At 41.2% G+C, this 17,997-nt stretch overlaps 1 protein-coding gene across 1 annotated transcript in view; it reads right to left on the minus strand.

Moving 5' to 3' along the window:
* The window catches only part of TTN (titin), a 266,736-nt gene that overhangs the window by 2,300 nt on the left and 246,439 nt on the right, over positions 1 to 17,997 (minus strand). The window contains 21 exon segments of the mRNA XM_025039310.1: positions 821 to 977; positions 1,105 to 1,299; positions 1,567 to 6,992; positions 7,091 to 7,684; positions 8,045 to 8,350; positions 8,451 to 9,026; positions 9,627 to 9,926; positions 10,041 to 10,346; positions 10,475 to 11,059; positions 11,156 to 11,458; positions 12,040 to 12,342; positions 12,851 to 13,150; positions 13,256 to 13,543; positions 13,670 to 14,263; positions 14,443 to 14,724; positions 14,804 to 15,109; positions 16,004 to 16,309; positions 16,483 to 16,779; positions 16,875 to 17,165; positions 17,269 to 17,574; positions 17,692 to 17,994. Coding sequence (XP_024895078.1) covers positions 821 to 977; positions 1,105 to 1,299; positions 1,567 to 6,992; positions 7,091 to 7,684; positions 8,045 to 8,350; positions 8,451 to 9,026; positions 9,627 to 9,926; positions 10,041 to 10,346; positions 10,475 to 11,059; positions 11,156 to 11,458; positions 12,040 to 12,342; positions 12,851 to 13,150; positions 13,256 to 13,543; positions 13,670 to 14,263; positions 14,443 to 14,724; positions 14,804 to 15,109; positions 16,004 to 16,309; positions 16,483 to 16,779; positions 16,875 to 17,165; positions 17,269 to 17,574; positions 17,692 to 17,994 — 12,324 coding nt within the window.

Raw genomic sequence — 17,997 nt, forward strand, 5'->3', positions numbered from 1 at the left:
ATTCTGCAAGTGAATAATATACAAAGGGGAAAAAATGTTGACTTCTATATGCAGTGTAGGTAATATCTAATTTTTCTCAGTATCAATCTTGGAAAATTGTCATGCATGACTTTTGGGATCAGCGTCATGATTCTTTAAGCTAAACTAAATTGAAGATGATTCTTATGATTTAAGAAAGAAAAAGTCTTGAAAAGAATAGTCAAAGGATTTAGGAGATGTGATTAATAAAAAATGAATTATGTTTTAGAAGACAGATGAAAGCAAAGTAATTTTAATTGGGAAAACATATAGCTCTTTCATTAACTTAGCAAGAGTGAAGGTTTGGGGAAGAAGTACCGTTTTGTATATTCACCTGACTTTATTCTTAAACATTCCTGGGAGCAGGGGCTGGACTTATGGAATCTTATATAACACCACATACAAGTAGGCCCTTAATACATGCTTTTTGTGTAAATCTAAAAGTACATGCTAACTTCAAATATGTGTATTTCCACATTTGTAGACAAATAGTATTCTGGAATTTGGAAAAAAGTTTTATTTTTAAAAAATTTTTTATTTATTTAATTTTTTAAGCGCCTATAGCCCCCGGTATCCCCAGGTGGTCTCCCATCCAAGTACTAACTAGGCTCGACCCTACTTAGCTTCTGAGATCAGGCATGTTCAGGGTGGCATGGCCGTAGATGTGGAAAACAGTTTTAGTACTTTCTCTCGTGTGTGTGTGTGTGTGTGTGTGTGTGTGTGTGTGTGAGGGAGAGTGTTTAGAAATGTTTCCTTAATATTGTCTTCTGAAAAATGTTGGTAAGAACAAAAGCCAACCTACCTTTTATGGTTAATTTGCAGCTAGAGGACACAGATCCAGCTGAATTTGTTACTGTACAAGTATAAAGCCCACTGTCAGAAGTATCAGTCTTATGAATTTCTAAGAAGAATCCTCCTTTGTCTTCAGAGAGTTTATATTTACCGCCTTGTGCAATAGCCTGTAGAATGTAAATGATTTGAGTTTTAAAAAGTGATTTAATTTTTAACTTTATTTGGGAAATGGGGATGAGGGAAGAGTTTAGTTCTTTAGAAGATAAACTTAAAGAACATTTAAGAACTGGTTACCTTTCCATCCTTTGTCCAGATGACAGTTGGCTGGGGTTCTCCAGTAACTTTAACTGTAAACTTAGCATCGCTGTCTGAGGAAACGGTTGTATCCTGAAGCCCAGTAACAATTACTGGTTTTGAGGAAATTGGTTCAGGAGCTTTTGGTTCAGTTTTCTTGGTTTCTGTTGACTCGGCAGTTTTCTGAGCCAATTTCTTAGTTTCTGTTGACTCAGCAGTTTTCTGAGCCAATGTCTTAGTTTCTGTTGATTCAGCAGTTTTCTGAGCCGATTTCTTAGTTTCTGTTGACTCAGCAGTTTTCTGAGCCAATGTCTTAGTTTCTGTTGACTCAGCAGTTTTCTGAGCCGATTTCTTAGTTTCTGTTGACTCAGCAGTTTTCTGAGCCAATGTCTTAGTTTCTGTTGACTCAGCAGTTTTCTGAGCCGATTTCTTAGTTTCTATTGACTCAGCAGTTTTCTGAGCTGATTTCTTAGTTTCTGATATGCTTGACACTTGCTCATGGATACTCTTAAAAGCTTGTCCCATAAACTGGAAGTTAGTTTTGGAAGTTCCACCTTCACCAGAAACCTCACAAACATATTCTCCGCAATCGGATTCAGTGAGGTTATGGATTTTGAGCTCATAGGTACCATCAGCAGAATAATGAAACTGATAATGCCCATTTTCCTTCAGTTTCTTGCCATCTTTATACCAGCTGACCTCTTTTGCACATAATGCACTACTTTCGACTGCACAGGTCAGCTTTGCAATATCTTTAACAGCTTCTGCTTTCAGGGACTGAGTTATCTTTGGTGGGGCAGAGACTGGCAGCTGCTGAACTTTCTCTGTTGGCGTGGGTTTTGTCTCTGTGGGTGATACGACTTTTGGCCGAGAAGTCACCGGTTCTGGGGATTTCACTCGTTTTGGAGGCTTACCTCCTTCTGGGGATTTCACCCGGGGCTCTGGGGATTTGACCCTTGGTGGTGATGTCACAGCCTTTTCGGTAACCCTGGATTTTTGAATAGACAGAGTAAACTGTGCTTCTTGCCTCCCTTCACTGTTTTCTACCACCACGCTGTAGCTGCCCTCATCGGAAGCCTGGACTGAAGAGATCTCAAAGGTTGATTTGTACTTCGTGGTGGTCACTTGGTGGTGGGTGGACGTACTGATCACTTTTCCTCCACGCAGCCAGGTCACGGTTGGCACTGGTTCACCGTCTGTGTCGCAAGAAAACCTCGCCGACTCGCCTTCATAGATGGTTAAGGACCTTGGCTTGGTTAGAATTCTTGCTGCCAAAGTTGACTTGATCTTTCTCTGTGTGGATTTTTCCTCCAGCGACTTTTCTTCTACTGCAGCCCTTCTCATTTCTGCAGATGCATGGTGTTCATATGATGAGAGACTTTCCCTCGTCTCAGTCATCTGTGATTTCATTTCCCTGACCGAAGAGGAAGCTTCCATCTCAGATGTTTTCTTGAACGATGAAACTGCATATGCCTCTGTCTTTGTCAGCTCAGGAAAAACAGATCGGGGGACATCCTCGTCTCTGCGCCGGGAAGCGTAGGTGGTGTAGTCGCCTCCTGTTACGTCCAAGGTCGCGTAGTCAGAAGCTTCCCCTTTGTAGTTGGTGCACACAGCACGGTATGTTCCGCTGTCATCAATGTGACAGTCTAGAATTTCCAGAGTCAGGACCCCACTCGTGTTGGTGTAATGAATCTTACTGCTCTCTTGCAGTTCCACGCCATTGTGGTACCATTTAACCTCGGCAGTTGGCTTAGACTGAACGTTTAAGATAAAACGTGTATTTTGGCCACATGGTACCCTGTGGGAGCGCATTCTCAGTGTGATTCGAGGGGCATGGTCCAATGTAAAAGGCTGCTGACTCAAAACTTCATACTTTCTTTCTGATGTCTTCTGAGTCTTCAAAGCAGCTTTCATGGACTCGTACCTGGAAAAAATATCAAATCTTGCTGACCTCTCAAATCTTGAGAGTGATCTCTCACTAGACACAGGGCTGGGGGAACGTGGGCGAGTTCTCTCTGGAGTAGGAGACCTTCTTTCTGTGTCATCTTCATATTCCTCAGCCGGCCGTGGACGTGACCGGATCAGCTCCGACACCGGCCGCATTAATTCAATGTAAGTTGGAGACAGGGACCGCCGCCGTCTCAGTAGTCTAGACACAGATGAGGATGACTCTCTTTGAGCATGTTTTGTGATTTCATATTCCTCCTCAATTTCTGTTATTTCTGTTACTTCTCTTTGTCGTCTTGATTTCTTTCTAGACTTTTCTTCCTTTGACATGTGGTCAAGCTCGCTTTTGTATTCTGAGAGACGCTGGGTGGTTGTAACTGGACGAAGCAACTCTTCGTCCTCTTTCTCAGCCATGATCCTTTGCCGTTGTTTTGGTTGTCTATATGAGGCCTGGGCATGCCGTTCCCGCAGCTCTGCGTAACTTGTACTAGTCTCAGCCTTCGCTGGGATATGATAGGTTGAATATCTGAAGTCTTTTCTTGTTTCCTCCACCTTGATGTGAGCTCGTGGTGAAGAGTAACGCAGACTAGAAAGCTCAAAACGTGGAGGGCTTCGGCTTGGGGGCGAAGCTGAAAAACCTAATTCAAGCTCTTCTTCAAGACGCAGCCTCTCTTCCTCTGTTCTTTTCATTGCCAAGTAGTCATCAATGGGAAGGAGTAATTCTTCATCTGACATGTCACCGAGAGAACGTCTTCTAGGTCTGTAATAGAAAGTATAATCAGGAGAAGGTGTACGCCGGCGAGCTGGTCTCACCATTTCAAGATCGTCTTGGGTCAGTTTGGGAATACGCCACTTAGGTCTGTATTGATCTGTAAAGCGTGGAAGAGGCGTCACATAGAACTGTTCCCATCTTGAAAGGCGGATGCGCTTGGGTCTTTTCTGTACGACTCTGTCAATTTTCCCAGGCATTTCAAATTGATCACGTATTTTTTTGTACCATTTCATGTCAGACATAGGCACAAACTGCTTAATGCGTTGGTCTTCTTCTATGACGGTCTTTTTGTGCTTGCGTGGCTCTGGTACTTCATAAGGCATACGAAGTTTCCTCTCTTCCTTCTTTTCTTCTGTCTCAAGTCGGAATTCCCCCTTCACGGTCTTGGTGCTTACAGCTGGCTTATAAAGAATGGCAGCTTCTCTCAGAGCCTCTTGGGCTACCTGTGTCAGTGGCACGGTTTCAGTTCCAGAAAGAATTTCAGCCATTCTTAATGTCTTGTCAATCTGCCTTTGTACGTGTCGTTCGCGCTCCTCTTGACTCTTGAATTCTTGTTTGACGTACCTCAAGCGTTCCACTTGTAGGTGTGCCTGGCAGCTGGTGGATCCTGCTGTGTTTGTGGCTGTGACCCTATAATAACCAGTGTCTTCAGGCAAAGTATCCCGGATGTGCAAAGCATAATAATCCAAGCCTTCGTGGATAATTTCAATGTTAGGCCCAAGGGACAGTGGCTTACCATCTTTCTCCCATTTCAGTGTTGGCGAGGGGATGCCAGACACTCTGATCTCAAAGCAGACACTTTGGCCTTCTTGGCATTCTGCATTTGCCAGTAGCCGTTTGAACATGGGTCTTAATGTTGTGTCTGTTGGAGGTGGATGTGGGGTTACTGTCAACTTTGCTTTACAGCTGTCCTCACCGTATTTGTTCTTTGCCACAACAGTATATTCAGCATCATCATCGGTAGTTACACTGTTGATCGTCAATTGGTAAAGACCTTTGTCGGACTCAAATGTGTACTTCTTATCATCATCACCTGGTTTGATTTTCTGACCCGATTTATACCATGTTACACGGGGTTCTGGGTGGACAGTGATAGTTACTCCAAACCGGACATTTTCACCCACGTAAGCTGTCTTATTGTAGAGAGGCAGGGTGAATTCTGGTGGCCTTTCCAGGAGTCTCATGGTATCTGTTCTGCGCTTAATTTTCTTCATGATTCTACGGCAGTAATAGTCATAAACTTCTCTCACTCCTTTAACAAATAGCTCTGCATAAGAACTGTCTTCACCATAGTCATTGACGACTTTGCATCTGTAGGTACCATCATCGAATTTAGTAATGTCTTTGAGATACATGGTGGCCACTCCATCTTCATAGGTGATTTCATATTTCTCACTGTTCTCCAGCTGTCTGACACCAAAGTACCAGGTCACTTGGGTAGACTGATCATAATTTTCAATTTTGCAGACGTATTTGACATATCCTCCTTCTTCGCCAACTGCATGCATTATCTGCCCAGAAATCGGGCCAATTTCAATGGACGCTACTTTAACTTTAGCAACACTCACTCCCTTCTGAGATCGAATTGCACCACCGCAGGAGATCCGGGCTGCTGACACAACCATGTTTAGGTCTTTCTTGATCAGAGTGTGATAGTAACGCCGGTGTTTTAATGTTCTGATAACTTTAGTACTGACTCTTTCTATCTTCTGCTTCAGCCACGGGTGCTGGAGTGCCTCAGATGCTGTCATGCGAGATTTTCTCTCTTTCACTAACAGCCGGTCAACAAAATCCATGGCTTCAAGGCTAATCTCTTTGAATGCTTCTTCATCAAAAGTATATTCAGCATTCATGATGTTCTCAATGATCTGTTGGTTAGTTTCAGCCAGGAATGGATTGATACCACTCAACAGCACATACACCAGTGTTCCAAGTGACCACATGTCTGTGGCTGTGCTGACAACATCATGCTGATGGACTTCGGGTGCATAGTATTCAGGAGCAGTGAACAGAAGCCTAAAGTTGTCCCCTGGCTTCAGCTGACGGGCTTGACCAAATTCTATGATTTTAATGGTAGAGCTCCTTCTGGTTTGGTAAATGATATTTTCTGGTCTAATGTCAAAGTGTCCAATACTTTGACTATGTAAGAACTCAAGAGCTTCACAAACCTGGCGAACATAACTTACAATTTCTCTTTCATTCAGTTCAAAAGCACTTGTGTTAATGCGTTCAAATATGTCAAGTCCTGATATGAACTCAAAGATCATGACTAATTCTTCCATGCTTTCAAATGATTCATGGAGGTATAAGATGTTTCTGTGCCTAGCAATGTTAAGAATGGAAATTTCTTTCTTCATCAAAACCTGATCAGTCCCTTTGACTTTAACAAATTTGGCCATGTATGTCTTCTTTGAGGATGTTTCAACACAACGGTGAACGATTCCAAACTGACCACGCCCAAGATCTTCGGCAATCATATATTTCTCATAGAGTTCCTTGGTTGACGAGTGAGATGCTTTAGTCATGGAAACTTCCCTGGTTTCATCTACCTCTTCATCATAGTTCATGGCTCTGGTCTTATCTTCTTTGGTTATGGTTGGTTCTGAAGGCTCAGAAGGCTTGCTCAGGCCAAATTTATTTTCAGCTATTACACGGAACTGGTAACTTGTTTTTCCAAATAAGTTGATCACCGTATAACGTGTTTCTCGGGCCTGTCCTACACGGAGCCATCTTTCTGCGGTAGTTGCGCATTTTTCAACAATGTAGTTGGTGATTTTGCTGCCACCATCAGAAGCAGGCTCAGTCCAGGTTAAGTTGACAGAATCTCGTGAGATGTCACTAACTTTGACTCCTCTGGGTGGGTCAGGAACATCAGCCACATCCAGTTCAACTGTCTTCTGATCAATTCCAAATCTGTTTTTAGCACAGACCACATAGAAACCAGCATCTTTTCTCTCCACTCCATTGAGGAAAACAAGTGATGTGAAAGATCTTGTGACGATAACTTGATAGTGGCCATTATTGTCGATGAGGTCTTGTCCTTTCTGCCAGGTGATCACGGGGTCTGGTTTGCCACTGAAAGGGATCTTGATGCTGATTACCTCACCTCGGAGAGCGTGAACTGCTCCCATGCCTTCAAGAGTTTTTGGCAAGTGTATCTTAGCTGGAACTGTATCAGAATAAAAGGAAAAAAGAATATAATTTAGTAATACCTAATTAATAATATGTCATCTAACACCATACTTATGTTCACTGATTTGTTTTTACCTTCCACTTCCAAGGAGGCAGTGCCAGACACAGATCCCCCTTGGTTGGTAGCTCTGACTTGGTAAACTGTGGCATCATCATCCGTGACACTTGCAATGATGAGCTGGTGGTAGCCACCCTTAAACTCTTGAATCCTGTACTTTAATCCATCTGCAATGATTTCTTTGCCTTGTCTGAACCATTTCACAATAGGTTTTGGATTACCAGTCACTTTGCAGACCAAAGTAGCATTGCTCTGGTATCTGACATTTAGATTTCTTAGTTCTTCTTTAAAGTGTGGTGCCTGAATTGGGACATCAGATTGGGGAGTGACAGGTTCTGATATTTCACTCCACTCACTTTCCCCACCTAAGTTTTCACATTTCACACGGAACTCATATTCGAGACCTTCAATAAGGTTTTGCACTGAAAAGACAGTTTCTCGAATTTCTTCTGTTGTCACAGCAATCCACTTATTCTGCTTCTTTTCACGCTTCTCAAGGTAGTAATTTCTAATCTTTGCACCTCCATCACTGGCAGGTGGCTTCCAAGACACAACACAAGAATCTTTTGTGATAGCAGTAATAGTTGGTTTGCCAGGAGCACTTGGCTTTTCTATTTAAAACAAAAACAAATAAGATTTGAGTCATGAGGTGAAACAAGCAGCTTTATTAAAAGCTTTTTTTTTTTAAAATGTTATCAACTTAAAGTTGTACTAAGAATAGCTATTCCAGAAAAAAGAAATGGGTTACCTTATGTTAAGAAACCTATCAAAATACAAAGTTCCTTTTTAAGGAAGAAGGGATAGGGTATATATTAGTCCTATTAGATATACAAAAATTCAGTTTAAGTGAGATAAAAGGTGCGTGTGCTTTACTTGAATCTTGCTATTTCCTTCCAAAATTTATTTCTGTTACAAAGAGTTTATGTAAAGATGGAATTCTGCCATGTGGAGATTGTAGAGGTTGTACTCACCAAATGGACTCTTAATGATCACAACTGAGGAGACTTCTAGAGGGTCACTGATGCCGAAAGTGTTCTGAGCTGAAACCCGGAAGTAATAGCCAGCATTTTCTGTGAGGTTCACAATTCTACAGGATGTCACTGAGATGGCTGAAGACACCAATTGCCATTCAGCCCCTTCCCTGGCCTCACATTTCTCCACCACATAATTGGTGATCCAGGAGCCTCCATCATCTGCCGGTGGTTTCCAACTGATCATCACAGAGTTCTTCAATAGAGCTTCAATCACAATCGGTCCTGTAGGTTTGTCTGGTTTATCTGTTGGGAGAAATACAATAGTGGTGGTTTTTGTAGCATGTGTCTCAAGATATTTTTTTTCCTTTAAACATAAAAAATACTGAAAATGAAAATAAAATACCTTGTATTTCCACATCAAGAATGGCATCAACCGTTCCAAAAATGTTGCTGAGCTGAACTTTGTATTTCCCAGCATGAGTCTTACGCTGGACATTCTTCATGACGAGATGAGTATAGTGCTCAGTGTTTTCAATAGCAGTGTGTTCTGAGTTTTGCAAAAGTTTCTGGCCACGGAACCAAGTGATGGCAGGTACTGGACGACCAATGTACATAACGTGAAGTCGAAGTGTCGAACCCACAGCCCCATAATATTTCTCCTTCAGCGGATAACCGGGATGGAACTGTGGTGATGCCTGCAGGAGAAGTTTACTACTGGTTTCTACTTCTCCAACCTCATTAGTAGCTATGCAGGTATAAACACCTTCATCTTCTTGTTCCTCTGTCATTACTGTCAGAGTATGTGTACGTCCGTCTGAAGACATTTTGTACTTCCGGCTTTGTATGAGCTCCTTACCAAATCGGTACCATTTAATGTCAGGAAGAGGCCTTCCAACAATCTGGCATGAGAGTTGAGCAGCTTCACCCAATTTGGTGGTAACATCCGCCATTTCTTTGCGTACTCCTGGGGCCTCTCCAGCTGAAGGATAGGAAAGATAATATTAATGCATTGTTGTTACTACTGAATCTATAATCCTCTATTCTTTGTATATCAGGAATGAATTTATCCTATCGACTAACACTTTATTAGATACCATGATTTACATGAGTCTAATTCTTAAAAATCTTTGCAGTGATTTTCTTATTATATAGAGTGACTTTTCTCTTTAGGATTGGTAGGTATTAACGATGTATAGGGTTTTGGGAAAACAGGAATTCTCTATAAATCTGTAGTATCTTTGCCATTACTTAAGTTCACTGAAGTAGGATACATTTGTTGACTCTTTATGTCTTGTTAGGAACTATTAAAAAAAGAAAACATTGCATTCCAGGGAGATATTGCTCTAGGAATGTGCTCAGTTCACTGCACCTAACTTCTACTGAAGTTATGTGCTTAGAATGGCTTCCTACAGAATGTATCAACTTTTCCCTGTGGGAGCATATGCCAAGGTGAGTGATTCTTTCCAAACACTTGCTCACCAATAAAGCTTTCTGGAGATCTACTTAGTACCGAGGAGGAATTAGCTTTAACATGTTACTTTGTTTGTAAATCATAAACAGAGAACTAATGGCTACTTACATGTTAGTTTCGTCTTTACAGACATAGCGGTTCTTCGAGGTCTGCTAAGCCCAGTCTCATTCTCAGCAAAAACTCTGAATTCATATTCAGTAGCTTCTAGCAAACCCCCTATTGTGAATTGCCTGTCCTTGATGCGGTCTTTATTGCTCTTCTTCCAGGCACTGTCTCCAGATTGTCTATATTCAACCCAGTATCCAAGGATGTCTTTGCCACCATCACATTCAGGTTTCTCCCACTGTAGAGTGACACTATCTTTGGATATTGAAAGAATCTCAAGTTCTCCGGGTTGGCTTGGCTTATCTGAAATATTTTAAACAATTGAAAAGGAAATCAGCTTTACTGCTGAAATAAAAGAAAAAGACCAAAGATGGCTTGCCTCTCTGATTTTAACCCCTTCAGAAACTCTCTCCTTACCAAACGGATCTTTGCAAACAACTGGTTCAGAAGCAGGGCTGGTCTCGCTTAGGCCGACGTCATTCTGTGCGATGATGCGGAACTGATATTCAGCATCAGGAACAAGCCCCGTGACAGTGTACATGGTGGTCGTTATCTGAGTCTTGTTGTGCCTGACCCACTTGTCGGTAGATGTCTCCTTGCGTTCGATGTAGTAGCCGGTGACTCGAGACCCACCATCGTCTTTGGGTCGGGACCAGGACAGGCTGACGGAACTCTTGGTCACATCGAGGATTTCCGGAGGATTGCTTGGAGGCTCTGGAGGATCTAGAGATACAAGTGGAAAACAAACATGTGTTAGAGCACAGTCCCAAATCTTGTAAGCTGACGGCTTTTATTTCAAAACAAAAGAGTATTGAAAGAATTTTCAGTGTTGTGGTTGGAAGAGTACTTACTCAGTGGTGTTTTTGGTATGACTGGTTCTTCAGATTTCAGGGATTTGCTGATGCCGAACTGGTTTTCTGCTGAAACACGGAAGTGGTATTCCACATTTTCTTTGAGGCCTTTTACCACCAGAGATGTACCTCGAACTCTGGAATCAATGGTATACCAGGCAGCTTTAGGCACTTCTCGTCTCTCAAGGATGTAGCCTAAGATGTCGGCACCACCATCATCGGCAGGGGGTCTCCAACTGACCCTTACAGAGCGAGCTTGTATGTCGTCATATTCAAGTGGCCCTTCTGGAGCGTTGGGACTTCCTATCACCCTGACCTTGATGTAAACAGCCTTCTTGCCACATTTGTTTTCCAGAACCAGGTCATAAGTGCCAGAATCATCCCTGACCGCTTCTTTGATTACAAGCTCAGTGTGTGTTTCAGAGGTTGCAATCATGGCACGCTTACTAATATCTTGGCCTTCCTTGGTCCATTTACATATTGGGTATGGTTTTCCTTTGATTGGTATGGTAAGTCTGATGACTCCACCTTGTCTTACAAAGATACCTTCCTGGTATCTTTCATCAAGTTCATAATCAGGATATTCTGGGGAAAAAGGTACAGTTACAATTAGTATTTGTTTGGGGGAGGAAATAAGTCTTAAGGCAATTATAGCAGAAAGTAAATGATCATATGTCGTACCAAGCATTTCAGTGACTTTGACTGTTCCTGGTACCTCAGCGGGCTCCCCAGGTCCACCGGCATTACAAGCTAGAACACGGAATCTGTATTCAGCGCCCTGAGGTAGATGTGTTAGCGTATACTCCCGAATCTTGGTTGGGGTGGTGTTACATTTGGTCCATTCATGTTGATCTACTTTTTGCATTTCAATCAAGTAGCCTGTGACTTTAGATCCTCCTTCATCTTCTGGAACACTCCAGGCCAGGGAGACTGATGTTCTTGTTGTATCAGTAACTCTTGGATTTTGTGGCTTTCCTGGGGGAGCTGGGAATAAGAATTAGACAACAACATAATTGTTATAGTTGCTGCAAAGTTGAAAATCAGCTGTGCCATCTAACAAATCCAGTGAGTTGTGGAAACATGGCCTGTTAGCATTAGAATATTTTTTTTTGTTTTATAAAAATTTCATTTGTTTTATTGGTTAAAAATACTTAAAGTTCTTGCTTTTTCTTTTGTCTTAAATGTGCTTTATTTATGATCACCACTACTAACTTACATTTATCATCATTTTTTAAAGTGTGTTTGGAAATATTAACTTGTTTGAAAATTTTAACTGTGATGTGACATATATGAGGAGTCCCGTTTTAAAGAGGGGGAAATAGGCTCAAGAGACGAATGAAAAGTTATTTGCCAAAAGCTGCTAAGGGCTGGAATAGGGAGGATCGGATTGATGACAAAGGGATATAAACAAACTTTTGGGCTGATGGAAATATTCTATATTTTGTTTGTGGTGGTGGGCACACAATAGCACATTTTTCAAAACTTATAAAATTATGCATTTCAGAAAGGTAAATTTTACTACATTAAATTATACCTAAATAAACTCGACATACAAAATGTATTACCTATTGGATCCATGGCAACAACGGGTTTAGAAGGACGACTTGGTTTTCCAGTCCCTCTCATATTAATGGCTGTGACACGATGTTCATATTCTAAGCCTTCAATAAGGCCAGTGGAACGGTACCGTGTCATTGTCACTGGTACTTTATTTACACGAACCCATCTATCTGCTCTCACTTCTTTGCGCTCCACAATATATCCAGTCACTTGGGAGCCACCATCATCTTCTGGTGGATACCAAGTAAGTGTCATGCCATCACGGGACACATCAAATATCTGTAATGTTTCTGGAGGTCCCGGAATATCTGTAGCAGGACAGAGGTAAATGCAATACGGCAATATGAATAAATTAAAATAAAGACTCATATATTTGTACAAGTGCGTCTTACCATTTTAAGTGGTATATAAGACTCTCGTAACTATTTTTCCAGTGTATTCATTTTTTTACTTTTCTTGCTCTTCCTCATTTTCTTTAATTTTGTAAACATTTATTAAGCACGCATTCTGTATTTTTTCTCACTATAACATAGCCAGTCTGTCCTTCCTTCCCTCCCTCAATTCTTTCTTCTTTCCCCTGCTCCCTTCCATCTATTCATTTCTAATGCCCTCCTCCTCTTTCTTTCATTAGAAAAAAAAAAAAATCTAACCATGTTGAAAACCTCCAAGAAAAGTATATTTAGAAATCTTAGAAAGACCCTGAGTTAATTTTGTGACCTATCTTTACTTATATTAGGGCACATTCAAAACAAATCCCTTTTTGTTAACATTCAGAGTCAGAGGTGAGGAGAATGGTGGAAGGGCCCAAGGACTTACTGATGCTGCTGCGACATTCTATGACCTCGGACTGCAGGTAAGAGCCAATCCCAAAGCGGTTTGTTGCAGCCACACGGAACACATACTCATTTCCTTCAGTGAGTCTGGTAAACTTAAATGTTGTTCTAGTCACTGATTCAGACACTGGCAGCCATCCTGGACGATGGGCATCACGTTGTTCTACCACATAACCACTCAACGGAGCACCACCATCCAATTCAGGTGGTTCCCAGGAAATGGTAACTGAAGTGGCATCAATTTCATTAATCTTGATAGGCCCAGTTGGTGGACCAGGCTTGTCTATGAAAGAAAAAGAAATCCAGGAAATTAATTTTCACTTCAAATCAAAATTGGATGACTGAACATCAACAACAACTTGCTTATGTCTTTGTCATATGTGCTTACCGAGAATGATAACTTTAATGGTCTCTGAAGTAGTTCCAGTTACATTTTTCAATTCAAGTGTATATTCTCCAGTATCTCTGATAGTGGTTTCACGGATGGTTAATTTAGCTACTTTTGTATGAGTTTCGACAGTGACACGCTCTGATTCTTTTAGTTTAGAACCAGCAAAGAACCAGGAAGCAGCAGGAGGTGGACGACCAGCGATTGGTATCTCCAGCTCTACTGGTCTGCCAGCTGGGATGTGGATGGTCTTTTGAGGCATTGTAGAAATGTCAATTGTTGGCAACACTATGAAAAAGAAATCAGGCATTTATTCTTAAGCGTTATTTCTCATGACACAGTGTCATGAATTCTGAATGTTTTCTTTATTTTACTTTACAATTACTGTTAATTTTTTGGCAATTTAGTACATACCTCTGAGGTCTTGTACAGTCACAGCTGTGACGATCTCTCTCGGTTCTGACACACCTTTCTCATTTTGTGCTCTTACTCTAAATAAGTACTGTTCACCTTCATTTAAGGAAATAACAGTGTGCTCTAGGACTGTGGGTTTTAAGGTGACAACCTTCATCCATCTCTCGGTGCCAGCTTTGCAGGCCTCAAGAACATATCCAGTGAGTCGGCTACCACCATCGTAGAGTGGTTTTTCCCAGGCAAGGGTAACAGTTGATTTGGTGACATCAATCACTTCTAGTTTTGTAGGCACCAAAGGCACTTCTGAGACCAGAACTGCATCAGATGTTTCACAGGGCTCTCCAATGCCATAAATATTTTCTGGCAACACTCTGAAATAGTACATGGTTCCTTCTACAAGTCCAGAAATTCGGTAAAGGGTCTTGCTGCATTTAGTAGTTACTGTTTTGAATGCTCTCATGGCAGCTTCACGTTTCTCAATAATGTAATTGTTGACTGGAGCTCCGCCATCAATTGTGGGGATTTCCCAAGTGATGGTCACAGAATCTCTCGATACTTCCTTAACTTTCACTGAAGGACAGGGACCAGGAGTATCTAAAAAGTAGATTGAAAGACCCATACTTCTTATTTGTCTCATTGGTTAATAGATTTTTTATTTTTTGCAGGAAAATATACTCAACATAGTTCCTCTCTAGAGAGGTGACGAATCATAGGTCAATGTGTATCTTTTTAGAGGATGTACTCACAGCATCAATTTTCAGACAAATACATACCATATACTTTCACAAGGACTGTTGCTGATTTCTTGCCAGATTGATTTTCAGCTTCAATGGTGTATTTTCCAGCATCATATCGGTTAACTTTGTCCACGATAAGTAAAGAGTAGCTCTCAGTGGTGTCAATAATTGCCCGGTTTGCAAGGTCAATGCCCTTTTTGCTCCATGTAATGACAGGAGGTGGTCTTCCCGATACAGACACCATCAGGCGTAATGAGGCCCCAGCCCTGACGGTCACAGTCTTCTTTAAATCATCTGCAAGCTCAAGATCTGGTATTTCTGGAAAGTAAATGTCAAAAATTAATTCATGAACAGGTATGATGAAAATAATTCACCTAAAATCTTATATTATAAATACCTAGTCTTTCCACAGGCTCAATTTCGGCGACGGCCTCACTGTATTCACTCATACCCTTCACGTTCACAGCAGCAACTCTGAAGGAGTATTTCTGGCCCATTTTAAGGTCTGGCACAGTGAATTCAGTATTTCTTATTGTGGCATTGGTATGTACTCGGTACCACTGATCAGTGTCCTTCTCTTGCATCTCAAGAACATATCCTATGATGTCAGTGCCACCATCATATGTGGGCTTGGTCCATGCCAAACTAATGCTGTGCTTGGTGGTATCCACAACTCTTGGAGCAGAAGGTGGTCCAGGGGTATCTATGGAATTTTAAAAGAGGAATGCAGAAATTACACAAATAAAGAAGTTTTGAGATTTGTATTTTTGGTTTTCAAGAGTCACAGAGGCATTATTGTTCTTCGTCCACATTCACCAAGATAATTTTTGTAACTAGGTTCTTCCGATATTACAGGACAGTACTGTATGCTATAGTATCACTTATTATTATTGTTATTATTACTATTTTAAGAATTAAACTTCTTTAGAAATGTAGATTTTTTCCCTGTTACTTTGGCTAGCTATATGGTATTCTAACTAAGCTCACTGTTTAAAGTGTCCTTTCTCAGGGACTTTAGTTGCTCAGCTTTCACAGCATTAATATCACTTGTCACCTCTACATTTCTAATGAGTACAAAAACCAGTTTCTTCTACTTCCCCTATTCAGTCCCAATGATTTATTCCTTAGTTCTTGGGCTCAAACTCTGTACAAGGATTTGACACTTATTTTTGAAGCTCTTGTGACAGTTCTTCTGTTAGATACTTATTAAAATACTAGAAACTATGCTGTGCTAAGCCTCTTCTTAAAAGAGACTTTGTCTTTTTCTTTTCAGTAATTATCATCACTACAATGCATTTTTCTCTATTCTTTGGAAGATTTGTAAAATATATCTCTCTCATATTGGTAGCAGAATAATTACTTTTTTCAGAGATTAAAAAATAATGCAACAATTTTTAGCAATGTAATTACTAACTTATCAACGGAAGTAGTAATTAAAATGTTCTCTGACTTAGACTATATTTGAGATCTGTCTAATAAGCATATGCCTTTCTAGACCATTTACACATTCTACAAGTTCTTGGAAGTGGCATTTTGGAAAATTATTTGTAATAAAGTTTTAATGGGTATTAGTTTAGGTATGATTCTTGGAACTCACATGATGGTTCTCTGCATGAGATAAAGTTGGAAGCTTCACTGGGTTCACTGTTACCAGCAGCATTTACGGCAGTCACCCGGAACTGGTAATCACAACCTTCCATCAGGCCCGTCACCTTCAGCCTGGTATCATACACTACATAGTCTTTGTTGACACGTGTCCAGCGCAAGCTCTTCTTCTCACGTTTGTCCACTAGGTAGTTGCTGATCTCATTGCCACCATCAGATTCAGGTTTTAACCACTGAATGATGATATGCTCTTTGCCAGCTCCAACTTCTTCAGGAAGGCCAGGTTGTGATGGAATAGCTGTTTATAGTTTTATGAAAATAAGGGTCAGAATTGCTATGGATATAACCGCTCTCTTCCCCCCCACCCCTTCCCGATGAATTGCTATGGATATAACTGCTCTCTTCCCCCCCACCCCTTCCCGATTCCATTACATTTCAATTACCAAGTTGTTTAAAAGTGTCAATACTCACTGAATGAGTTTCTGGCTACAATTGGCTGTGATTCAACAGGCACACCAGGGCCATATTTGTTTACCGCTCGCACTCGGAATATGTATTCATTGTTCTTGATGAGTTTGGTAACTACATAGGATAGTGTTGGGCATTCGCCTTCAACAATCACCCAATTGAGCCTGCTAGTCTCACGTCTCTCCACAATGTAGTGAGTCATTTCTGCTCCTCCATCTTCCTTTGGAAGGTTCCAGGCTAAAGTGCACTTCTCCTCTGTTACTCTGCTGACGGTGAGATTTCCACATGGGCCAGGGGAATCTGAAATGTGTGTAATGACAAGCAATGATAAAGATCTTTCTTTCTGTCAACCCTTGAAAGTGCTATAAAAATAAAAGAACATTTGACATACTTACCAAGAACTTTGACCATAACAGACACAGCCTTGGTCCCACTGGCATTTTTCACTGTTAAGGTGTATTTTCCACTGTCACTTCTGTCACAGAACTTAATCACAGCAGTTGCTCTTTTGCCCGTATATTGCAAAGAGACTTTTTCGCAGAGATCTAGTTCCTTGTCCCCTTTGGTCCAGATAATTTTGGGTTCAGGTTTGCCACCAACTGCGGCATCAAGAACAAGATCTGAGCCTGCTCTGATGGTAACCAGTTCGCCCTGCAATCTGGCATCCAGTTCGGCTTTGGGTGGAGCTGTCATAGGCAAAACAAATGCGAATGAATACATGACAGTTTATTTCATACAAATTGTGATAATTTAAAGGGAGAACATTGAGTATTTTTTTTTTTTTTTTACCGTATTCATCTCTGCAAGTGACAGGCCCTGTAGATTCTGATCCTTTGCTAATTACGCCTGCTGCATTTTTGGCCAATACACGGAATTCATAAGTGTCTCCTTCACTGAGAGCAGTCACAGTGAAGAAATTGTCAGATACGATGGTATAGTTGCACTTCAGCCAGCGACCGTCTCCAACTTCACTGACTGGCTTACGCTCTATGATGTAGCCCACAATCTTGCTGCCTCCATCATACACTGGTGCAGACCAAATCAGTGACACTGTTGATCTTGTGACATCTGTCACCTCTGGTCTTCCTGGTGCATCTGGAAAGGATGCAAAAATAAGATTAAAAAATACAACTCTGAATTCTACTACTACTACTACTGCTACTGCTTTTGCTATGCCACGAAACAAATATACCCTTAAATTTTGATACATACCAACTGGGTTTTGAGCCATCATAGGTCTTGAAGCTTCACTGGCTTTGCTAACGCCTGCGGCATTGAGTGCATATGTTCTGAACTGATATTCCAGTCCTTCTACCAAACCAGTCACTTTGTAGTTGCACTCTAAGCATGGCACCTTGTTTTCTTTCACCCAAAGAATGGTGTTACGTTCTTTCTTCTCAACCCAGTAGCCGATGATTTTACTGCCACCATCATGATAGGGTTCTTCCCAACGAATAGACATGGTGTTGGCAGACACGTGGTAGATTTCAGGTCTGGTAGGAGCGCTCGGTGGGACTA

The sequence above is a fragment of the Pteropus alecto genome, unplaced genomic scaffold (assembly GCF_000325575.1).
Source record: "Pteropus alecto unplaced genomic scaffold, ASM32557v1 scaffold3, whole genome shotgun sequence".
Lineage (NCBI taxonomy): Eukaryota > Metazoa > Chordata > Mammalia > Chiroptera > Pteropodidae > Pteropus > Pteropus alecto.